Genomic DNA, 26,868 nt, shown 5'->3' on the forward strand with positions numbered 1-26,868 from the left:
CCAGTTACTTACGACAGAACCTGAACATCACATAGCACTCACAACAGAACCTGAACATAAGAGAGAAATCACAACAAAACATGAGCATGACGTGGCACACACAACAGAACCTGAACGACATAGTACTCACAACAGAACCTGAAGAAGAACATGACAGAACACACATACAACATACACATACAACATGTTTGCTTCTAAAAATTTTCTATTTACAAACTTTCTCCTTTTCAAAAATAAATATGTGATTTGCAAAACTGAAATGTTTTAGAAGTGATGGTTCTTTCAGAATAAATATTTAAATTAACTTGATATACTATTGGTCGTAAATGACACATTTAATTTAATCATAAATAATTGTCGTAACTACAACTATTTAAGCAAATAACTAAAACACCTAATATGCTATAAATACCGCAAATATACAAAGAAATCATAAATATGTTCAGCTTTCATTGTCATTAAAACAAATTCGACATCTTAACTACTGATCAAGAAAAACAGTTTTCCTTCATTATCTTGGCTTTTTAAAAATGAATTTTGATGCACTTATGTCCTTCTGGCTCTCACGCGACGATATATGCATATATGTGTCTTGTGTCTGTACCTATATATGTGTATGTGTAAAATTTAACTATGACAACAATATTACTTCAAAGGTACTGACATGAATCTAATTTAATTAAAAACTTTTACATGTCTACCATCTTAGAGAAATGAATAAAAACGTACCATTATCACATTTTTCCTGCTTGTCAAGTCTTTAGATGGGTTGAACTCCACCTTGGCACCTTGGATACTGACAACCATTTCTGGTTTGCCGTGAGGTGCCCTGGCCTTCTGAGCGGCCATTTTCTGGTCTTTGTAAAACACAAGATTGGTGTCTTGTAGCACAACATACGAAGAACTCCAGCTTTTTCTAAAATTAAAACAAAATTCAAAACTAAAATTTCACAACAATTAGCATAAGGTTTTACTGAATCCTTTTTACCTTGAAACATTTAAAATAAATAAATGTATACTTTATAGTCAATAGAATTATTGCTGTGGTTTTTTTAATTGGAATTATTTTATTTAAAAAAATTAACATATAATTTTGTTTTTGTTTTTCATATACCGGTATTAATTTTTTGTTTCAATATATATTTTACTCAGCATGTCATTAAATACAAAATTTAATATACATGTACTTTAGATCAAGAAACTAATGCATCCCTAAATTAATGTGAATACACCGGTAGTCATAGTAGAATACAACATGGAATTAATGAGTGACCTTCCTTTGGGATAGTACGGTACTTTTTAATAAGATTTTGAGGACAAATTTATGCCGGTGATTAAGCATTTTGAAAGTATGTAGTTACACATATGTAAGACAAAAACGGGTTTTGAAAGGTGCTTAAACATTAGCAGACCACTGCAAGAGTTCATTACTTTCAACAAATAACTACTGACATGACTGCCAGATCCAGGAAACATTACAACACCAAACAGCTGACAGAACGAATACAGAAAAATGTGATATTAAAGTTATCTTGAAATAACAGTTCACACAATGATGTTCCGACAAGGTTGCACCCAACCTGTGATGTATTTTATAACATACAAAATAATCCTGATCTAGAAACATACACAGTATATAATTACATTTAAAAAAGAAAAGAAAAAAAGAAAATCCAAAGACCATAATAGTACCAGCACACATACAAAATAATGCCCCTAAGTAATGCCATATACATGCTTGAGCAAAGGAAAGGAATGTCTGATACCTCAGCTTGGTTTAAAGTACAGTGAAACCTCTCAACACAGGACCCTCTGTAAACCAGACTTCAATCAAAAGCGGACAATTTTCAGTCCCTTTTTAAATATCATTACAGAACATAACCTCTCTAAACCGGATACACCTTAATATCAGACTTTTTGCTTGGTATCATGGGTGTCTGGTTTAGCTGGGTTTCACTGTATATAGTTACTACAATGCTGAGCTACTTTGTGGCAGGATTAGTTAAAAGGAAAACCAATAGGTCGACAGCAGTAACTGATTCTATAACCTGTTTAGTATTGGGCAAATACTCTACCACTAAGGTACATCTCAAAAACAATAATAGTAAATATGTGGAATCTCAAAACCAATTATAATGTCGAACACAACAGCTTCTCATGAGGTAGGATCACGCAAAATTTTATCATGATTCAATTATTCAGTACATAAGATATTTGCCTGGCACAACTTTCTACTTATGGAAGTTTGTTTGTGAAAAATAGGCCACAGTGACCTAATTATGGTACATATGTGATAATACGGTAACCAGTCCATTCGTACCATAGTCATTTCGTACCATAGTCATTTCATACCCAATTTTACCATTTCTTATCCAAGTCACTTTGTACCCTGGTCATTTCATACCCTAGTTATTTGGTCATTTCGTACCATGATTATTTTGTACCATGTCTGTTTGGTCATTTCGTACCAAAGTCATTTCATACCTCAATCATTTATTGTGCAGCTTAGATGACTGATAAATAGTAAAATGTCGAATTATTGATTTAAAAAATAAACATTAGGCTAATCCAGCTACATTTGTATATTGAAGCCCCACTCTTAAGAAAGAAAGAAAGAAAGAAAGAAACAAATAACAAGAAAAAGATGATATATTACTCTTATTACTTTTATCTTCAAACGTTTCCATGCATGTTGCTGATGACTGACACCGCAATGCTATAGTGATTTCAAAAGTGTTTTAACTGTAGCTTGAGTATAGTGCTGTGTTTTGTTATGAAATGTGAAATAAAGTTATAATGATTTCAAGATCGTGTATATTTTGTTATACTTAATCACTGACTAGACCACACAGTGATATTCTACATCAATACTGATGTGACAGTTGATTATAATGATTGTTTATCCAACAGCAATAAGGCAAGCGTAGGCAGAGAATCTGTCGACAGTGGGCTAAGGACGTAAGTCTATATAAGATGGGGGGGGGGGGGGGGGGGAGAGAGTCTCGTATCATATGAAATGATCATCAGTGGCAATATACATATGTTCATTTGAACCTTTTCTCACTTTACAAGGTATGTTTACACATCAATGTTTATTCGTCAACAATAAAAATAAGAAGTGGCATACCATGACAAAAATAAGATACCGAGTACGAAAACCACTATGGTATGAAATGACCAAGCTTTATGGTATGAGATGGTAAAAAGGTACGAAATGGCTATGGTACGAAATGACTGTGGTACGAAATGACCAAAGCACTATGGTATGAAATGACCAAAGCACTATGGTACGAAACAACTATGGCACGAAATGACTATGGTACAAAATGACCATAAACTATGGTACGAAATGGATGGTACGAAAGACTAGTAACCGATAATACTGTGTACAGAGAGATATTTGCCAAAAAAGAAAAATTTGTGGATTAAAATGGAACAATAACAAACATGTAATGTGTACCATATTTTAAAATATAAATTTATGAAAATATTATACAGAGTACTTCCAGATGTATAAATTTGTATATATTGAAAGTAATTAATATTTGTACTTTGTCACAAAACAATCACTTGAATCGATTTTAGGAATCAAGTTCATGAATATAATTATTTTTCTATATAAACTATCAATTAAAAGACATATTTAAGAAGTTCAAAACCCCATACCATTATGATAAAACTTTCAAACCATACAGAAGAATTCTGCAGAGTTAAACGCCCTGCCTACCACAAATGTTTTCAATGCACTGTGATGAACATCCATATGTGCAACTACAAACCAAGTTTCATTGGTCTAGGACTTACAATTTGTGAGAAAGTGAATCTAAATGCAAAACTGTAATGCAAAAGTTGATGCCATCACCACCACAGTCACCGCTATCAGAAAAGTAATACTATATATCGGCTCTTTACTTCATACAGGCAAGACCAAAAAAAACCTCACACCTTCCAAAATAAAACCCCAACAATAATAATCACCTTGAAATAGCTTTAAAAACAAATGCATATCACACTTATTGAACTAATTAACATTACAAATGAACAATTCTTCTCAGGTAGGAACAGTACACGGTAAACTCATTCAACACAGTGGACCACCACCATCAGAAACTTTCACCAATTAATCGTGCTGGGTTAATGGTAGCAAACAAAATAAACCGGAGATTTCAATCTACATATGACAACTATATGCGAAAGAAAGTTAATAAAGAGTGCATGTGTTTCTACATAATTAAAATATTCTAATATTTTCTCTTTTTCTTGTAATCAAACTAAGTTCAATGGCAAAAATAAAGTCAGATAACTGAAGTTAATAAACAATTCATATATATACTACTCAAAAGAATTTAAGGGTCAAAAATGTATAACCAAATAAGTTTCAGAGTGTATTAGATTGATGATGTAAACTACACCAAAAAATTAATTTATTGTTCCATATTTACAAAAAACCACAAATAAACGTCACTGTATACAAGATAGTCACATGACATGCTGTCAAAGTTGAAGGTTGTCAAACATGGATTTTACACATTAGAACATCCGTTTAATAGTGTGTGAATCCACCCCTGGCGCGAATACACTCGACACATCGTTGCCTCATGCTGTTGATCAGACGTCTGAAGAACTCTTGGGGAATGGCCTGCCACTCTGCCATAAGAAGTTGACCCAGATCATGAAGGTTGGCCGGAGGGGCATGGTTATCCCGAACTCTCCTGCCTAATTCGTCCCAGGCGTGCTCTATTGGGGCCAAGTCAGGCGAATATGCTGGCCAATCCATCCTGGCGATACCTTGTTGTCTGAGAAAGTCCGTTACCACCCTGGTGCGGTGGGGTCTGGCATTGTCATCCTGCAGAACTGCCCCGCCGCCAATCTGCTGAAGGCCTGGGAGAACCAATGGCCGGATAATCTCATTCGGATAGCGGATTCCATTCAGATTGCCATCCACCACATAGAGGGGGGGGTCCTGTGGTGGATAGAGATGCCGCCCCACACCATGACGCTGCCACCACCGAACCGGTGACGTTGTCTAACGTTAACGTCAGCGAAGCGCTCCCCAGGACGTCTGTAGACACGAACCCGACCGTCGTTGAACTGGAGACTAAACCTGGACTCATCAGTGAACATCACTCGACCCCACTGAACACGTTGCCACCGCAGATGAGTGTGCACCAGTGACGTCTGGCCGTTCTGTGACGTGGTAGGAGTGGTGGTCGAACAGCCTGGCGACGGCAGCGTAGATTATTGGCTCTCAAGACGATTGCGTATGGTTTGATCAGACACTCGAGTTCCAGTCGCAGTCAGCAGATTGTCACATAATCGGCGTGCAGTGGTTGTGCGTTAACGTAGAGCCATATTGGTGATGTAGCGGTCCTCTCTATTTGTAGTGCTTTGGGGTCTTCCCGAACGTGGACGATTTCGAACAGAATTCGTTGCTTGGTACCGTTGCCACAGTCGGCCAACGACACTCTGACTGACACCAAGTCTCAGAGCAACATTTCTTTGCGTATTGCCATCCTGAAGCCAAGCAATAGCCCTTCCTCGATCTTCGTTAGTCAGTTGACGTCGTACCATTGTCGAATTTGGAGTGTGCACCGTACACGAACGCAAGCTCCAATTATACGGAAATTCAGCATTGGGAACATGGAATACACATGCAAAGCGTGCAAATGAAGCGCTTTGTGAAAAAGCAAGTTATGGGCACTTAGCAGACCTTTCGCTTTCGCCCTAATTTACGTGCAAATGTAAGCATGTTTTCGCCATTAGAAATAGTCGACAGTGTCAATGACAGTGGATTTTAATTCATTTATGGGTTGCTTAGACCCACTTTCGTCAAAATGGAACAATACCATGCGTGACATTATGGTCTAGCTAATATAATTGACATTCAGAAAATAACGTCGAAAATATCGTCTGACCCTTAAATTCTTTTGAGTAGTATATATATTTTTTTTCTAATGTTGAAGCTTAGCACAACTTTTCTTTAGATTCTACATAATTTAAATATTTTAATATTTCTGTTTCTTGTAATAAAATAAAATAGAAAATAAAATGATGTGCAAGTTAATGAACAGTATTTCTAATGCTATGCCCTAGCACAAAGCACCCCTTTTAAGAATGTCTTCCAGCAAAAACACAGAAAGTAAACAAACCGGCTTGTTCAAGATGTTAGAACAACTACCCTACCCAAACCCTGTACAGATGAAGCATTATATTTGGTATGAAGTACTAATGAATGTACATTCATGTGCGTGCCTCTATTCTACCACTGAAATAAACCAGTTACTTTATTACAATATCATGTCAACCACCTTGGCCTTTAATTTCTCCCAGTGGTGTTAAAAGCAAGATATATGTACTGGATGCACGCTGGAAGGATCAGTATAAAAAAATTACACACTATGTCCCCTAATTAAATATTCCGTGATAAAAAGTTTTCATTTCAGAACATGCTCAACTGAATCCACATTAGTACTTATTAAAAGGAATCGACTCATGCATTATACAACTTGTTAAAGTCTTAGAATTACTTGGTTTGTGAAAATGCAATAATGTATCTTACCAATGACTAAATAGAACTGATAATCTGGGATCTATGTGGTAAAATAACATGCAAATGACCCAACACCCATTTACTGGTTTTGACAAATGACAGTATTTGCTATACTTTGATTTGAAACTGTATCGTCTTCTACACCGCATACTTCCAAACCTATTTTCAACAAAATGATGTCAGAAATACATTGTCTTACATGTAGTTAAAAGATTTTTAAAATATAAAAAAATTACTAAATGATTTTATTTCACATTAATGACTACAGGTATCCCCACCTTTAAGACAATGGAATCAAAATCATGAAATGCAGGATGGAAAAACACATTTCATATAATATATTAAAATATATTTGTAAATGTTATATCTAAGAAAACAATATATTTCAATTCAATAATAAAACAATAAAGTCCAAAATGAAGAATAGTAAGTATTAGACTTGGTGCTACCGTAAAACCTATATTATGTTATTTTATAAAGAAGAATTAGAGTAAATGTAAACATGGTACAAAGAAATCTACTAATTATATATGTTAACCAAAAAATACTGTTTTGTGTATACGTATGTTTAATTGTGTTTTTAAAAACTTGATATTGAAATCCATGCATGTATATGTAGACTAAACATGCATATATCAGAATACATTGTATAATAAATGTTTATAATAATGTGAGCATTTACATGGTGGATTATGTGTATATATGTATATGTCTTAGAATATATATTAATTAAGGATTGTCTGTTCTTTCTTTTATGTTCATCAGCATGTGAACAAACCAAAAAAAAGTCATTTGCAAACTATGAATTGGCAAAGCCATTCGCACATAAGTTTATACTCTGGGGTTTTTATACCCCGATGAATGGAAAAAGAAATAATAGACAATTCTTATAATTAAATTTGAAATATAGTTACTAATAATAACACTAAAGTTCACATTTTATTTTGAATTATTATTGTATGATTCATAAGCAATAATGCCTAATGAGACAAAGTACCAATATAAAGTAATGTCATCAGACATGACATTATCTGAGGACGTTATTTCTTATATTCATCGAGAAATGAACAAACTCACATTGCTATGGATGGATCAATGAGATGGCTTTAACTTGTAATGAATATAAGGGAAATTTAACAATTATGTATTATTTATAATCAGGGTCTAAGCTGAAAAACATTATTTTATTGGTGAATGTGTTCAGAAAATCTGTATCCAAACAGCCAAAATGGCAGTGACTCTACAAATCCAGGCTGCAGCAATAACAAGATTCCACACGAATATACAGATTGTGGGTCACAAGCACAAGATTATGAGACGCAATTCCAAAATATCTATATTACATCATTTCTGGCTGAATTCTAAACAATTTTTTTTTAATTTGATCTTAGTTTCAATGTCTGAAATGGCATACAATTATTTTTTCCAATTAGCTTTTTGGTGAATTAATAATGAAACATATTCCCTCAATTCAAGTCTAAATCACATTTTACAATTTGGGAAACAACCATAAAAAGCCTAAGATTATGTGATGTATAATGTTTGAATGAGCCCAGCTGTGTTGTACTGTTGATAAGTAGCCTTGACCCCATGACACTGGGGTGGCTTCTGTAAGTATTATTCAACACCAGAGTTAAAACTTAACTGTAAATTCATGGCAGCCAGCACAGCAAGTTAAAATAGACTTGTTAAATTTAACTAGCCCTCAAATTGAACATTAAAATCATGATCTAATATATGTACACATACTAGGGGAAACACTTTAAAATTTTACTTAACCAGAAGTCAGTGTGAATTTAACCTCAGTAACCCATTATTTGGTTATGTAAATTATACAGATGTGCAATCTAATCAAGTACTTAAAATTTACATTGAAATTAGTTACCTTTTGAAGTTAACAATGTTTAATTTCAGAATGTGTAAGGGTTCACTATGTTAACTGATTGGCAGTTTGCATAAATGTGAAATTGCACAACCAACATGTGAATAAAATTACAGTTAGCTGCATACTGTACATCTGCCATTACTCAAAACTATCACATTGATTGGATACAACCGATATCTCACTAATAGGATACAACTGGTATCACATTGGCTGAATACAACTGATATCACACTCACTGGATACATAGAGAATACTACATGAGTGGCCGTTAAATACCATTTATCTTACAACATGTTTTAAAACGTATCTAACAAGCAAAAGCCAGTTGGATATGTTTTTAAACAACAAGTTATGAGATAAATTGTATCTAATGGCACATGTTGTATTCTATTTCTTACATATCCATAAATTTAAATGCCTTTTCCAATGAAAACCTATTTATGGACCCTGTGCTTGTGGTCATAGACAAGTCAATTTCAGGTTATCTTGTACGTCATGGAGTGATCATTCAATTGTTCTCTTTTTTTCATTGGATGGTATGGCATTGGTGACCTGGTCATCACTTAGGAGCAGATAACCTCCACTAGTAACACATCAGGTCATATACTCAACCCAAATGCATTTTCTATGACCTACTTGAGGATTTCAAGAATTGTGTTTCACTCCTCAGCATAATTTAATAATATGATAATGTTTTGATGCGAATTGATGATCATGGCATGTGTTAATTTAAAAACAGAATTCTAAGACTACACACATGTATTTGTAACACTTTCCATAGAGACCTTGCTGTACATTTCAAATGACAAAGGTGCACTGTGAGTAAAAAAAAAAAAAGAATGTTGTTTACAGTATGGAATTTTACTGTATGAGTTCACAGTGTGATAAAAATCCTCTAGTCCTATACAGATTTTCATCATATTGTGAATGAACAGAGCTACTTCAAATATTGTTAACAATGTTTAATAACACTAAATAACACATTTTATACATCTCACAACTAATGTAATAGATTCATCATATATCACGAACCACCATCCATGATCACTTTTTGAACTCCAGATGACTAATAAATAAATGTATTTAAAATATCCACTGTACAATAACATATTCATAGTGATCACTGTCCAAAGAATATAATATAATTGTAGAACAAAATAACTGTTTATTCATCAGGGCTTCAGACCAGGTGGGGGATTAAATATTTGTTCAGTGTTAGTAGAGTAAAATCTAAGATTTTTGGCTTTTTTCCCCTATACGTTTTTTTTGGTTTGTTTGTTGTTGATATTATTATTATTATTATTTTTTTTTGGGGGGGGGGGGGGGGGGGGGGTTTGTCTTTGTCTCTTATTTATTTGTTTGCTTTTGTTTACTGTGCTCAGAAGGTTGAAATACCATATTCAGACCCTCAAATTTCCCTCCCCAGGTCATTGCACCCCCCCCCCCCCTTTTTTTTTTACAATACATTCCACACATCCTGGTGCACATGCATCCAAATACAGCTTTTACTACTCAGAAATATTTTGTAGCATATAATAACACTTTTTGTGAAAAAGATTGACAATTATTCGATCATATGCTGTAATCAGAAGTAATTTGATTGGAACAGATAATATGATATATTTGAGAAAACACAAAAATAAAAACTATTATTGGATCCATATTGTGCAATACGTAACAGTAATAATATAAATAATACCACTGCATACTGATACAATAACTGAGCAGAGAGTAAATACTGATGAATAATAAGCTTCCATCATACACAGGAGGTTGAACCAAAGCTGGTATAATAATTGCTAATTATGAATGCATTATTTTCTCAAATTAAAAAAGTAGTGAAAAAATATTGTTATACTTAGAGTGACTTTTTATCTACAATTTGAATTTGCTGTAATTAAGTGAAGATACTGCTTGTATACAAATATTTGCTAAGCTAGCAATGAGAAAATCATGCAAATAATGTAATTATGCACTATTTTAACCTACCCACACTACAGTTTACCTCTGAACTGTATATAAACTAGATGTACAAAGGTATTTACCATGCTAGCTGAGAAACAATCATGCATTAGATATTGCAAGTGCGCTGCCACCTGCCTGCAGCATGATCCTGCCCTTTGATGTATGTACTGATATGTGTGTACATGTCACTAGTGTCGATTCTGGTCAGTTGGTTTAAATCACATCTTGCAGGCCACTTTGTCATAGAGATTTCTTTTAATAGATCTGATTCTAAACAAACCTAACATTGATCCATGTTCTGATGACCTATCAATCAAATGTCCACAGTCAATGTTCACTTCAACAAGGAATAATATTGGCTGATGTCAGATCTACTAATGGATTCCTCTAGGATAGAGAGAACAGTAAGATCTCATTTCAGACTGGTGTGTGTAAGTAAGGAATAGAATCGCAACAGAATAATAACATTGGTTGATGTCAGATCTATTAATGGATTCTTCCATGGTGGACTGAACAGTAAGATCAGATTTCAGACTAGAATGTGAAACAAAGGAATTGAATGTTTGTTTAACGACACCTCTACACATTTTAAACTATGGCTATTGGGTGTCTAACATATGATTATTAAGACGTTTGGTTAAAAGACAAGTAAGGAGAGAAAACCTTCTGCTGTCACACATAGGCTACTCCTACTGATAAAGCAATAACGGATCTTTTATATACACTTTCCCATAGTTAGGACAGCACATACCAAGGACTTGAATGTGCCAGTCAGGGAACACTGGCTGGGATGGGGAAACAATCTTAATCCAATAAGGGCAATTGATCTTGCAATCATTGCACCCCACACGAGTGCTCTACCGGTGAGCTACATCCCTCCACCCATTGCATGTATGATAAAAGTTCTGTTTTCTTTAATGACACCACTAGAGCTCATTTGATTTATTAATCATTGGCTATTGGATGTCAAACACTTGGTAATTCTGACAAATAGTCTTAGAGAGGAAACCCGCTACATTTTTCAATTAGTAACAAGGGATCTTTTATATGCACTTTCCCAAAGAAAGGATAGCACATACCACAGCCTTTAATATACCTGATGAGGTGCACTGGCTGGAATGAGAAATAGCCCACCGATGGGGATTGATCCCAAACCGACCATGCATTAAGCGAGCTCTTTACCACTGGGCTATGTCCCGCCCCCATCAGGTATGAAGTGGTCTTGACATGAAAAACTCACGACATAAACATTAAAATGCTGGTTCCATATTGTCAAAGTTACCTTAGTGCCATCATATCAAAAACCCATCGAGGGCATTGTCGTAATTTCATAGCCTACAGGTGTTTTACAATATTGTAGTGTTAAGATAGCTTTGAAAATATTTGGCCCCATTGTCAATTATTTTGTCATTTTTTTTAAACAAGAGTTTATTTTACTACCAAGAAGGACCTAAATCTATTGTTAGTTTTAGAAATAAAAATACATAAATTTTAGAGACTTTACAATTGTGTGTATTTTTATTTTATCCATCAGATGGTTAATACTAAGAATAATTTATTATCACTTAAACATTAAACATAAAATAGTCATTAATTACTTCGGAATAATAATAAACTGTAAGCAAAGAAACTAAATTAAAGCAGCTAGGTTATTAGTTGTATACTCATACACTTCTCTCCTTTGGCTCCGACGAATAAAGGTGCTGAAATTAATAAGTATATATTCATATAAATTACACCATCTGTTAATGGCCAGACAGATCCAGTGGTAAGATTTAATGAACTGTTATATGTAGGTACTCAGTCGACAAGGTAATTTTTCATCAGGATGCTGTCGAAGGGGGGAGGGGGAAGGGGGGGGGAATACAGTTTTTGAAAATCACCAACACATTTAAAGCACTGGTGGATGTCTTTTTTAACCCAACATATTCTTCAGTCCAAAATCAAAGTGAAATACTATGTCTTCCTCAGTATCTGATTTGTTGAAATAGCTCCACCACCAGAGCACGTCATTGTTTGTGGTAATGTGTCAGGTACTTATAACCGTAAAATATTCCAACTCAATTTACGAATTAATGATGTAATTTTTGTGGGGTGCTGACAATTATCTACTTTAGATAAACAGTTTTCTAGTTTGAAAAATAATCAACACTCCAAGGTGTACTTTAAAACACCCCATAAAACTTCACTTAACTTCATTTTATAGTCCACCTTGTATAAGACACAAATGCTTTGAATTGCTGTGTAATCCCTGTTATACATCATTTTGTCCATAGATACATAATATATTTTATCCTATAACTTAACCATAATATCAATGTCATAAACCCATTTAATATTTACCCCAGCTAATTTCAGCCAGAAAGAGCATAAAAACATCCGCTAGACTGATAATCCAAATGGCCACGCCGGGAACAAAATGTTATCTGGGTGAATTTGGGGCTGCATTAACCTGGTTAATATTTTTTTGCTGTCATGAAGTCATCTTGTTACAACCCAACAAGACCTGTATACCTGAGCATAACGTTTTGATATGATTTAGCCTAAGTGTGTGATAACATATTACTGATGAAGGCGACTTTAGAACTGCGATTTACTAAATATCAAATTAAAATGTTATTTTAGAAGTGTTATAGGATGAAAAGAATTTGCTTCTCATGTTTTTTAATATGTAAAATAGTAACCTCCTCTAGTTAATTGGTATTTGTCTGAGTCAAAGCCTCAACAAATACCAATCAAAGAAAGAAATGTTTTATTTAACGACGCATTCAACACATTTTATTTATGGTTATATGGCATCAGACATATGGTTATGGACCACACAGATTTTGAGAGGAAACCCGCTGTCGCCACTTCATGGGCTACTCTTTTTGATTAGCAGCAAGGGATCTTTTATATGCGTTCCCACAGGCAGGACAGCACAAACCATGGCCTTTGTTGAACCAGTTATGGATCACTGGTCGGTACAAGTGGTTTACACCTACCCATTGAGCCTTGCGGAGTACTCACTCAGAGTTTGGAGTTGGTATCTGGATTAAAAATCCCATGCCTTGACTGGGATCCGAACCCAGTACCTACCAGCCTGTTGACCAATGGCCTAACCACGATGCCACTGAGGCCGGTAATACCAATCAAAACACTCACTTGATATTTTCCATATTCAGAAAAGAACAATGTGTGCGAATTTAGGTCGTTATAATTTTATTCTTTTTTAATGATCTCTAAAACATTACGAGTTCTATTTATCTCTACTATAACTTTAATTGAATATGCTTTTGATGAAAAATTAATACAAGCACAATCTAAACATGTAAGATAAAAAACCTTAATAACTTTTCTAGCTTTAATTTAGTTTTTTATTTTAACAAATAACTTGCGATCTCTGTTGAACTGTATTAAGCAAAATATATTTAATCTACTATTTGAAAGCTAGCAATTAAATCTATCAAAAGATTAAAAGTCTATATTGATATGCTGTATACAAATACTGAGTGAAGCATAGACAAAGATCGAGAATATCAAGAGAAATGTACACAGACATGCAATACTGATTGTTAAATATATTCTATACAACAGTTACTCATACTCAATTAACAATACAGGATATTCTAGTAACTAAGAGAAGGAAATCACTCACTTCACTTTTCGGCCAAGATCTGCAATTTTGGCTTTGTTGAGATATCCACACAAATGATCCTACAAAATGTTGACATAACATTCATTATCATGTAGAGGTAAAACATAATAAAGTATTAGGTGATCCAAATACATTGTAATACATTTTTAATTATTAAATTGTTTGACACAATTATTGCACATGTAGTGTCATGTCTTGCGACATTATACAAAAAATAATGAAGAAAAAAAACATTTGTGGAATGAAGAAAACAAGAAAAGAACAGTTGAGTTCCGCCAGACCGAACTGAAAAATGTCGCCTAGACTGGTTTATGCGCTTCATATTAAACCAAATGGACAAGTCAGGAACCAATCAAATAGTTTGTGAATGTCAGCAAAATGTTCGCTGGCTGATAAATATTGGACTTTTTACCAGAATGAATAAAATAGGAACAGAAATGACTAAAAATACTGGATTGTTTTTTAGAATGAATAAAACATGAAAAGAATTGATTTTGTAAATAAAGGACTGTTTTTCACATTTAATAAAACATGAAGAGAATTGATTTAGTAAATATTGGACTGTTTTTCAGACTGAATAAAACATGAACAGAACTGATTTTATAAATACTGAACTGTTTTTCCCAGTTTAAAGTATTTGATTTCGTTCTTAGTAAGGGCTCATTCACATTGGATGTGGGAATGTGCACGTGGTGTGGCTGCAAACATTATTACCAGTGCAACCCCTGCAATTAAGAAAAAAAATTGAATATAGTCCACTGCAAAAAAAAGTGCCATGCATAATTTAAAACTCCACAGCAATCTCCAGGGGTTGCCAGTGAGCCAGTAAACTATCAGAGTATTCCTTTTTCTACCAGTCTTGCTCTAAAAAGGTCACATTTTCAAAGGGCATTTTTTTTTTAACATTTGCTTTCATTTTAAAAATGTATGGCAACATTAATCCTCTCTCCCTCACTAGCATTGGTTTTGATGACAATTGAGAATGGTCCGTAACAACTTTCTACCAAAGACAATTATTTAGTGTGTACCTCAAAATGGAATGGCTGATCCTGAGCACTGGACTCGCTTTGCTGTAATGGAGCACCTCCTGTAGCAGACTGAAACACAGTTTTAAAATAATGTAACACGGGCAGGTTTCCTTATAAACACCCAGGTCCGAAATTTATCCAGGGGGTCTGTGGTACTGAACAGATGCCCCATTCCAAAATTATGTCTGTATTGATAACTTAATTTAACAACAATCTATTAATATATTCAATGGCCTAAAACAAATTTAAAATAAACATTCCAATTATGATTAAAATGTGTTCTTTTTCCCAATTGCATCATACATGGAACCTACCAGCCTCGGTGGCGTCGTGGCAGGCCATCGGTCTACAGGCTGGTAGGTACTGGGTTCGGATCCCAGTCGAGGCATGGAATTTTTAATCCAGATACCGACTCCAAACCCTGAGTGAGTACTCCGCAAGGCTCAATGGGTAGGTGTAAACCACTTGCACCGACCAGTGATCCATAACTGGTTCAACAAAGGCCATGGTTTGTGCTATCCTGCCTGTGGGAAGCGCAAATAAAAGATCCCTTGCTGCCTGTCGTAAAAGAGTAGCCTATGTGGTGACAGCGGGTTTCCTCTAAAAAATCTGTGTGGTCCTTAACCATATGTCTGACGCCATATAACCGTAAATAAAATGTGTTGAGTGTGTCGTTAAATAAAACACTTCTTTCTTTTTTCATACATGGAACCCTATTGAAAAATCCATGCCAATACATTATGTAACCAGGAATAAACAAAATGTCACAAAATAAAATTTTAGTATTTAAACAAAATGGGATATTTCACAACACTTAAAATTACAAGAATTCCGGGGAATTCAATATCTTACCTACTATAAACGTTTTTAGTGCACTGTGATGAACATTGAAAGATGCAACTACAAATCAAGTTTCAATGACATAAGACTTATAGTTTGTGAAGAACTGATCTAAACGTGAAACTTTAACATTAAACTTTAACACAAAAGTTAATATTTATATACATTAAACTTTAACACAAAAGTTAATATTTATATCTCTCTCCATTTGACTCTGTAAAGGTGAGACAATAATTACAACCATAATCTCGATATGATCCATTCTAAACCTGCTCTCAACAAGACTTACAACATTCGCTTCATCTGCGGGATAGATGAAACTTGGTGGAAGAGTCGATGATCGTATTTGGGGGATGGCAGATGAGTTCGGTCTCTGGTCCAAGCCTTCATACATCGACTTGGCCTTTAACATCCTCTCAACATTACGGCGGTTTTTGGCAAAACCAGGTTGACTGGAAACTTCACCATTATGCTGTGAAAAAAATCTCTGACTTTAGTGGGTGGGATTAATGTATGCGCGGTGCAGTTTACGTGTTTGTCAATATAAACAGTTCAATTAAATTTTGACATACAATGTTTTGCGGGTTTTTTCATTCTGTCTCAACACCGAATAAGCCGCTTTTGACAATAAATGGTTATTGAGTAAAAAAAAAGATTGTATAACCCGCAGCAGCAGATAAGCGCAGAGGTCAATTTTCAATGTTTTAAAAACGTATAGCCCGCGGGCTATACACGTGAAATTACGGTAAATATGTAAGTAAGGTTTGAACATTGGACAGCTGCATGTCTGGTGGTATGAAAATATAACATACATTTTATACTGTCTGTTGCCAGATGTGTAATTTGCACCAGCTCAAAATGTGGGGTGTTAAGTCATTTTCAATTCAGTTCATTTGTATCTCAACTGGTACCATACTCAGTGGTGGATCCAGAAAATCATGGGGGCCCCAATGACATGAGGCGAAATGCCAAGGGAACTTTGGAAGAGGTTTGGAGGGGGATCATATAAAAAATGAAAATTAATATATAATAAAATATATTTGTCGAAAATTTAAGGGGGGGATACTTCCTAGACCCAGACCCAGACCCAAACCCAGCTTCAGAGTGTTTTTCAGCCATACACAAGATTCGGTCACTGATATCATCAACTTGTTTGTGAACCTGAAATAAACAACAATCTGTCCAAATAAATTTGCAGTCTATTACAAAGTAAGCAGCTGGAATCATGTCAAAGATGTAAGTAAAACATCTACCTGTTCCATGGTGGGAAGTTCCCAGAATGATTCATCATTGTCATCGGTATAAAAATATCTATGACCATTCGCATCCAGGTTAGAATACCACTAAAATGAAAAGAAAAGAAAAAACATTAGTGAGAAGAACATTAACAGACATTTAGCAATACCACAACAAAACATGGGTGCCTTATGATACCAAAGTTAAGCAATGTTAGGTTGTTCCATGACCTGGGAACAAAGGAACTGCCAATACTAGCAGTGGATAATGAGTAGTACATTAAGGCAAACTGTTTGCATTTCATACATCAACATCAACTCACTTAGCTGCATGTAACTGAGATTTGAATTTGGCTAAAGAGTTTTTGGACCAAATTCACCTACACTGTAATTACTAGTAATTGTTTGGGTCCTGCTTAAACCCTGTTTAAGTTAAATCTTGAGAATAAATTTCACAATACATTTGCAAACATTCTGCTGTTAAATACTGTATATCACCTGGTTTGGGAGTAACCACAATTAAATACAATTATTATTTTCCACTTTGGTTTTCTTTTCTTTTTTAATTAATTATTTAGTTGGCAAGATGCATTATAGTGGCACATGTTTCTATGATCTAAGCCTTATAGTTTATGAGAAATGGAACTAAAAGCAAAAATTTAAAACCAAAGGCAAATGTTGGCAATACAATTAACACTGACCTATATTAAAAGTTAACTTCATACAAAAATAATGTTAAAACCAAACAAAAAATGTTTTGCTAACTTGTGGTCAAATATCATAAGGCTTCCACCCAGAACAAATATGTGCAAGGCTATTACACCAACCTCTCTCTCACTAATCACTAACCCACTATCCTGGACAGACTCCCAGATAGCTAACGTACATGCCCAGGACAATGCACTTGAACCTTAATTATACATACATGTAAGCACGAAAGTAAGTATAAATTAATGAATGAATATCTAAATGCAAACACTAACATTCAAGACAGTGTATTTGTACATAAGTTAAAAAATAAAAACATATACCAAATACTATTATTAAATGGGTCTTTGATTGTAGAGAAAATACATGAATAAATCTTCTGCAATTTTTCAGATATGTTGCCAAAACCAAAGTGTAGTTTTTGCTTCCTGTAAACGATTTGGTCATGCTGAGTACTAGCTCTGTTGAAGGGGCTTTGTGTTCACAACTTCACAGCACTGGTTACCACACACACACCAACCAGGAAGTGGTGTTTGTTACTCCAACAGCTGACACACATTCCAGTTTCCTGGTACGACAACCGCTATTTAACACCATTCAGTTGTAGACCATTCATGTATTGTTCGTTTCTGTTTACTTTGATGCCCATCTCCAATTAAGGTTTAAGCATAGAATCCTGGATATATGCCTCAGTTAAATCTGGTTTAGTGGCCTTATATTAAGTTGTACATTCACAAACCCAGCACTTACCCAGCTTTAAACCTGATACAAATAGCTAACCACTGAAATCAATCAGTCCGTTAGATCAATCAGTCTGTCAGATCAATTAGTCAATCAATCAATCAATCAATCAATCAATCAATCAAGTCGCCTGGGCCTAGATGGTAAAGTAGCCACGCCATTTGGTTTATTGGACTGCTAACACTAAGTCACATACCACAGCCTTTGATATACCAGTCGTGGTGCACTGGCTGGAATGAGAAATAGACCAACCATGCAACAGGCATGTGCTTTACCAGTGGGCTATTTCCTACCTGCTATTCATTATAAAGTTACATGGTAATTCATCGTGTCTGTTTAACACAAATGGACTGCAGGCTCAAAGTCATAACAGTTAAAGACGTGCTACCCTGCCCTTACTGTCATACAGAACAGACCTCTTGCAGCCGGCAGAATTAACTCATGTGATAAAAACAAGTTCCATCTTTAATACTAACCATCAACCTACGTCGACAGCAGATCCATGGCTTTCAGCCAGAAAATAATTTGAGAGGACATATTAAAAACATAACAGATTTTAAGATATGTAAATTTACCCTCCGTACCCTCTGGCTGGAATCCTGGCAGCTCCAGTCACAGTAAGGACAGTGAGCATGAATTGTAGCTGGTAAATAATAAAATATTAATATCATACTGCACTCATATGATAAGTTAATAAACAAGACATGTTTAAATATATTAGATCTTACCAAAAACAAATTCAGGTAACCCATTTTGTTTTTGCGTAATTCATCATGACCATGTAAATAATGTCCTTCATTTAATGCAGGAATGAAAAATAGGTTACACTTGCACCTGTAGGTGACGTGCAAATGTTCTTGCAGATGAGGGGGTCAAAACTGGCTGAAATTTGTATCGTACATTTGGTCGAGGAAGCTACAAATTCTGCCAGCCAGAATCAAAACCTGCCAAACCAAACTAATATATAAATATAAATATAAAGTGACTGCCAGTCTGATGGGAAGACAGGCCAAAACATCTCCAAGCCCATGGCTATGTTCACCAGCCAAAACATCTCCCAGCCCATGGCTATGTTCACCAGCTAAAACATCTCCCAGTCCGTGGCGATGTTCACCAGCCAAAACATCTCCCAATCCGTGGTGATGTTCACCAGCCAAAACATCTCCCAGCCCGTAGAGATGTTCACCAGCAAAAACATCTCCCAGTCCGTGGCGATGTTCACCAGCCAAAACATCTCCCAGCCTGTAGAGATGTTCACCAGCTAAAACATCTCCCAGTCCGTGGCGATGTTCACCAGCTAAAACATCTCCCAGCCCGTACAGATGTTCACCAGCTAAAACATCTCCCAGTCTGTGGCGATGTTCACCAGCCAAAACATCTCCCAGCCCATGGCTATGTTCACCAGCTAAAACATCTCTCAGTCCGTGGCGATGTTCACCAACCAAAACATCTCCCAATCCGTGGTGATGTTCACCAGCCAAAACATCTCCCAGCCCGTAGAGATGTTCACCAGCCAAAACATCTCCCAGCCCATGGAGATGTTCACCAGACAAAACATCTCCCAGTCTGTAGAGATGTTCACCAGCCAAAACATATCCCAGTCCATGGCGATGTTCACCAGCCAAAACATCTCCCAGTCCATGTCGATGTTCACCAGCCAAAACATCCCCCAGCCCATGGAGATGTTCATCAGCCAAAACATCTCCCAGTCAATGGCGATGTTCACCAGCCAAAACATCTCCCAGTCCATGGAGATGTTCATCAACCAAAACTAGTCAGGACGGAAATATTTTTACTGAGATGTCAACAGAATTACACTCAAAATTAGTACTGGATTACAGTTGTCACAAATACCTGTTATATTCACAGGTTACCTTTGGGAGTTTGTATTTCTACTGTAATTTTAACACTTCTACTGTAATTTTATCACCTCCTACCTAATAGTTGAAACAAAACTTAGCAATCCACCGATAGAAAACAAAAGAGAGACCTTCTGGATAAAGTCAAGTGATCTACTAAGATAGCTAACAGGAACATTCCCACTAGTGATGGATTACTGTTGTCACAAACACCTGCTACTTTCACAGGTTAACTTTGGCATTTTGTACATCTACCATAATTTTATCAACTGTTACCTACTAGTTGAAACATAAGTTACTATCCACTGATGGAAATCGAAAGAGAGACCTTCTGGATAAAGTCAAGTGATGTACTAAAGGGACGTTCTCATTATGTGACTAGTCACACGGACAACTTGTTGCATGCGTTTGAATCGTACTGTGAGAACACCTAAATCGGAACGCCATTAGTCTTATACACATATGATTAAAGACACTACGACAAATCGCATGCGACAATTTGGTGTGACAAATTGCATAATAAGAACACTGTTTAACAAGAAAATTATCACTAATAGAAACAAATTATACAAATACTACAACACACTGTCTACTCTTGTGGCTCCAAATGATTAGAACCAGAGACTATCTGGGTCGAGTCTAGTTGCTCTATCCACTGTCCTCACAGAGAAATTCCCTCTCACCACTACCAGTATGAACCCTTTACACAAACCTAGCAAACTATGGTTCAGCTACATTAGACCTGACAATGGAGAATTACTGCAACACAAACCTTTTGGCTTGTTTTTCTGTGAATGTAGACAACTTTGCCGCCGTCTTCCACGGTCTCCTCGTACGCCGATGGCATGGTCACAGGTGGTGGGGAATCGGGTGGGAATGTCACGCTAATCTCAGGGGTGGTGGGAGACGATTTCTACAACACAAAATGTAATACTTAGAAACCTCTCACAGTAAACACTCTGTTAAGAATCATGATGCCACACAGTGATCCCCAATGTATTGGGGACGTAGATTTAAAAACATCTGATTGGCTGTTCCACAGTGATGACTTAAATGCCAAAGCCACACAATCTAATGAAATTAGCATGAGCAAAATTGATTTCTTTGTGACATGTAAGTTAACAACATGAAACTGACCGGTGTCTATCATGACATACAAGTTAAAGGAAGGGACAATCAAGGCATTTGACTGGGTATGCATATTCAATGATATATAAAGCACATTATTGCTTAATATCAACAAGTATAATCGTATGGTTAATTAATAAAATGGTTAAATGTGACGGCTATTATATATAATGGGCACAGCCATTTTGTATCATCCCAGTGAATACGCCCTCTGGTGAGCTGGTGATTACGTAATACCTAACGTGTCACGTCAGGAATTAGTCTTTGAACTGAAGAAACAAAACATACCTGAGTTTTGCGGATGCATCGCAATATTCTGTAATAATAGTCATCCCAGTAAGCCAGCAACAATTATATATTATTTTTAATACAAAATAAACCACCATTGTCAAAGTGTTGAAATAACTGTATTATGGTTTGTACATAAATTAACCCACGTACTGAAATAATAATCAGAGTGTTTTCTTAGTTAATTGGTCTTTTCTTTACGTGGCCTGTACCTGTGGTTCCTGATTGGCAGGTGTATATTTAGATGGTCCCCAGACACTGTGTCTAGACACAATAAAAAGACGTGCCTCTTTTATTAAGATCACAGGGTATTGTGTGTTAACCGCACGGACACCCCTCTAATCATAATCGATCAGCTGTCCTGCTTTATTACTGTAAGTAATTCTGTAAAACCCTTGATTAAGTAGACTTTCCCATCTAAAATCACAAAACTGACCAATTACGTAGTCCCAAAGAAAAGAAAATTATCACTTGGGTATCTTGAATGGTTGTTTTTGCTCGAACGTAGCAAACCAATAGGCCTAATAATATCCATTTTTTTCTTTGGATTTAAAAAAAAAGAAAAATACTGTAACTCCATTTTGTTCTATTGATGCAAACTGAAATATATTTAGTTAAATAGTTTATTATACTATCAAGTCATTTATGTTGTTTTACAAGTCAGGTTGATGAAAGCGAAACGCCTTGTAAATTAGAGTGTTTGTTTACACTGTGCATAGAGCAGATGGACGGAGCTGATGTCACTTCGCCCCAAGCTATACCACCGGACGTCACAAAAATGAAACAAAATGGCTGCCCCCAGTTATCAGTAATAATCATGTTTTTTTTATTAACTCTAAAATTACGCGTTTTTCATTTGCTAAAGTGTCAGTATGTGTTGGTGGTCTGGGTATGCATCTTTCCAACACATAAATCTCTTGTTTGAGTTTACTCTACCTTTAAATGCAAGAACATTAAATATGTTTTAGTTTGGAAAGAAATTTTAATTTTTGGAGGGGTCAATTTGGGTCTATATTATCAATTTCATAATGATAGATTTCAATATTTGAAACAGTGTTGGGAATTAGTTGGAATCTCATCATCGATCCTTAGTTATGATCGGCTGGCATCAACTGATCAAATTTTGATCACACAATTGGTTAGAATTATGTGAACATAAATTGATTAGCATTATCTGAACATAAGAAGGATCTAAATTATAAGAACTATTCATTTGTATTGTGTCCACGGGGATAGACACTACAAATAGCAAAATTACATTCAACAACTATTTAATGTCATTCTTCTTTATGTAGACATGAAAACTAACACCATCCCCAACATATTTATCTCAATTCTGGACATCATCTAAACTGGAAGAACAATTACAGTTAAAATTTTCAAACACAATCGATTATGGATTTTTATAATTGAACATCATATTGGTAGAGCCAAACCGATCAATTTTCAATAATAATCAATCACTGGACAATTACTAATTTGAAAGATGCTGCTGACAATCTGACATAAGTAAAAGCTGTGTTATAAAACTATTATTTATATTTTATTAATTAATATAGTCAACCAACCAGGACTTGTTCCCTGTTTCCACCAGATGTTGGTTTGTCTTTCCTAGGTGGCTTCCACATTAATTCGTCAGTTTCTTGATTGTGATAGAACAATCTGCCTGTTATTTTCTCCTTGTAAATGTCCCATGGCATGTAGGGAACCAGTTTACGTACAAATATACCATCTTCTGGGGATGGCGGATCATTGGATTCCGACTTACTGCACTGGACATTAGCATAAATGATTTCTCCCTGTTAAAAAAATATATATTACAGTCAGTAGAATGCCAATTAGTTCCATTTAACACTACATTTCTCAATATAATACTGGGTATTTAAACTTCCTCTAGATCATACTATATAATTACTGTAGGCTAAAGTTGCTTCATAGCATCAATAACAAGTTTCAATTCACCTGTTACCAAAATGTTTTCTAAAATTTAGTCAGTGCTCTCAAAGTTTTTTTTACAAAAAGGCTCACAAAGTTTTATACAAAGTGGCTAAAACATTTAGTCTTTGACTAATAACATATTCCTTAAATTAACCACATTTTAATAATTTTCAAGTAAATAATATAATCTATACATGTCTGATAATTGGCTAGATCAAAATTTGTTCAAGTGTGGGCATTTTCACCATTTTTAGAACCCCGTTTTTCATTAAAGACACTTTTTTATTGAATTAAAAATAAATGTAATTAATGTACTTCCTTTAATAAATTAATGGCAAAATATGTAACATATTTTATTAATTAATAATATATTTCTGAGTGAGGCAATTTTAGAATTAATTATTGAAAACAGCTTGTTTAATCCCAGGGCCCAGCATGACACTGAAAAGGCAAGTTGGTGCTACACTATTGAGGCTTTGTGCCGCACCATGCTAAAACAAGCTAGAGAAAATCCTAATATGCAATTGATACAATGTAGCCTATCCCTTGGTGAAAATTTACATCCATGATAAGATTCGTATCAGTTACCAGCTATATGAAGTGGCTACCAAGCATGAAAGGCATCCATGAAGAGAATCATGAATTAAAAAAAAAAAAGTAAATGTTTTATCAACCACAGATCTACAATGCAAAGGTTAGAAAGACTTTAAAGGTCAACATTTATCAAAAACGTAATTCACTATTGTTTGGAATCTATGTATACCTTTTACAATATATATGAAGTATCAATAAAATAAATTTTAAAAAATTTACCCGTTTTTAATATATTCGCAATAAAAAGTTGCGTTTTCCACCCATCACTTGCCAAAACGCCTGTCGACTCAAAAAGCCACGTCACGTGCCCCCCGTGACGTGCTAACCGGCATAACATTAAAGCGTGATTTGCAACCTTTCAAACATTTTACTGGGAAGGTGGAAATGTTATTATATTGAATTGAATTGTATTGATGAAATATTCTTTTGGAGATAGTTTTCAAATGTAAAATATGGTCAACCATTGTTTAGTGTTTGGATGTATCAAAGCAGCAGTTTTTCGTAACTTTAAACAAACAGACAATCACAGGGTTTGCATGGAAGTGGTTCTTAAACAGAACCTGTGCATAATGGAAAGGACCATCACGATGGGATAGGATCTGCAGTGACCACTTCATCCCTGGGGATTACAACAATTATTTAAGGTGGTCGATAAATATGACACCTATTTTTTATCTTTATTTTTTTTAAACATATCTGTTCGAAGCCTGTATCCCCACCGGCAGATGTTCTACAATTGTGCATAATACAACAAACAAGAAACCATGACAAGCACGAGCTAAACTAGAGCTCAAAAGGGTGAGGGAGGCGGGGAGGGTACCAGAGCAGGGGCGGTAGTGTAAAATATAGTGGTACGACTCTTCTTTCAAATTCAATTGAGGACATTTTCACAGATACAACAAATTTAACCCACAAAAGTGCCTCTTTGAAAAGTGTTAGGCCATGCACTGTCCCCATCAAACAACGTAACACTAAAAGTAACTGATGTAACATTTGTGAATCATAAAAACTAATAAGAACATATTTTAAAAATAAAATATTTGTCTTTGGCAAATGGTTCATCTTAAAAGGGAATTTTAAAAAACTAACAATAGGGGCATGTTCAGGGTGGTGGGTTGGGGGTCAATCCCCCCATTTCCCAACCCTATTCCTAAATTATTATTATTATTTTCATATGCATATACATGCATTTGTTATGATGAATTTTACTTTTAGAATGCAAGAAATTGCATTTAGAACATCAGGTTCTCACAATTCCCCCCCCCCCCCCACCCCACTAACTTGGACAGTTGCACCCTTGATGCCAGCCAGTCTAAACCCCCACTCTCTTCAAAATGTTCTGCACACATGCCTCAACAACGAGACAACAGCTTACGTTTAAATGTACATCTTGATTGGTAGTGTAGGGGTTTTTTTTTGCAATTTCCAAGTACATATACTGCATTCACTTTCTTATGACATTACCAAATGACTGAACCGAACCAAATGTTTCATAAGAAATCGATGGGAATAAGGCAGATATTGTAAATAACCCATATTCTTTCTTTAAAATTTGGGTTTTTTTAATCTCAGTATGCTGTCCGGTCTCTTTTTTTTTTTTTCTTGTTTGATTTCACTTTATTTTGCTCCATTTTTCACTATTCTCTGTTCTTTTCCCTCTCCAACCTCTTTCTGTCTTCGTTCAAATGTGCTTGATTCTCGTTCATTGTCTAGGTTGCTATCTTGGTAGGTATTCTACTAAAAACATCAACAACTTGGGATATTTTCAGGAGTAGTACCCAATTTATCAAATGAAAGGACATTTGCTATTTAGAACTATTAAAGGGGCAATCTCATAGTTGCATAATACATTTCCAAAAATTATTGTTATTATTTTATTTTTTTGAAATGTAAATATTATTCTTGAATTAAATTACATGCCCATAGAATATTACAACCAAATAACTTCATTTACAGGTAAGTAAGAATGATATCATTACAAAATTAATTTCAGGTGACCAACAGTTAATTGCGTGAAATTACATTTTGAATTTGAGTTGCAATTCCACAATGACAAAGGATTGGCTGTTTTGTTGAATAACTGATCCAAACTGTTTATGTATTTTACAGTTTTAGCCAAGAACTCATGGGAAACCACTGTGGCAGTACAGTGTAATGTTGATTTATTTTCTGAGTTAATTATGAAAGATTATGTATCATCTAATGTGTAGTTATTTATCATAAATAATTGTAAAAATAGCAAAATGACTTGCCGCTACATGTATGAAACTGCAATTCTAAATTGTGGAAAAAAGTTCCTGTGCATTACTAAAAGCGGTATGATTTTCTTATTTGTAAGTAAATCAACACAATTATTTGACACATTATTTATTTGCTATTTACGATCAATACCAAATCCAGAAAAAAAACGTCTGGCATTGTCGTTACCAATCTCTGGGGTCATGAAGAAGAGTGGCGTCGAAAGTGAGTTCA

At 35.2% G+C, this 26,868-nt stretch overlaps 1 protein-coding gene across 3 annotated transcripts in view; it reads right to left on the reverse strand.

Annotated features, from left to right (window-relative positions):
- LOC121382059 (rho GTPase-activating protein 12-like) overlaps positions 1–26,868 on the reverse strand; it is a 48,842-nt gene that overhangs the window by 11,345 nt on the left and 10,629 nt on the right. The window contains exons 2-9 of one of the 3 annotated variants that reach the window (XM_041511539.1): positions 23,433–23,663; positions 21,221–21,361; positions 17,159–17,248; positions 16,195–16,377; positions 15,066–15,134; positions 14,038–14,096; positions 6,665–6,709; positions 730–916 (exon numbers count right to left, since the gene is read on the reverse strand). In XM_041511539.1, coding sequence (XP_041367473.1) covers positions 730–916; positions 6,665–6,709; positions 14,038–14,096; positions 15,066–15,134; positions 16,195–16,377; positions 17,159–17,248; positions 21,221–21,361; positions 23,433–23,663 — 1,005 coding nt within the window. Of the gene's footprint in view, positions 1–729; positions 917–6,664; positions 6,710–12,070; positions 12,104–14,037; positions 14,097–15,065; positions 15,135–16,194; positions 16,378–17,158; positions 17,249–21,220; positions 21,362–23,432; positions 23,664–26,868 lie in introns of all 3 variants that reach the window. The other 2 variants (XM_041511540.1, XM_041511541.1) reach the window with 2 other exon arrangements.

This window comes from Gigantopelta aegis, chromosome 9, assembly GCF_016097555.1.
Source record: "Gigantopelta aegis isolate Gae_Host chromosome 9, Gae_host_genome, whole genome shotgun sequence".
NCBI classification, from domain to species: domain Eukaryota; kingdom Metazoa; phylum Mollusca; class Gastropoda; order Neomphalida; family Peltospiridae; genus Gigantopelta; species Gigantopelta aegis.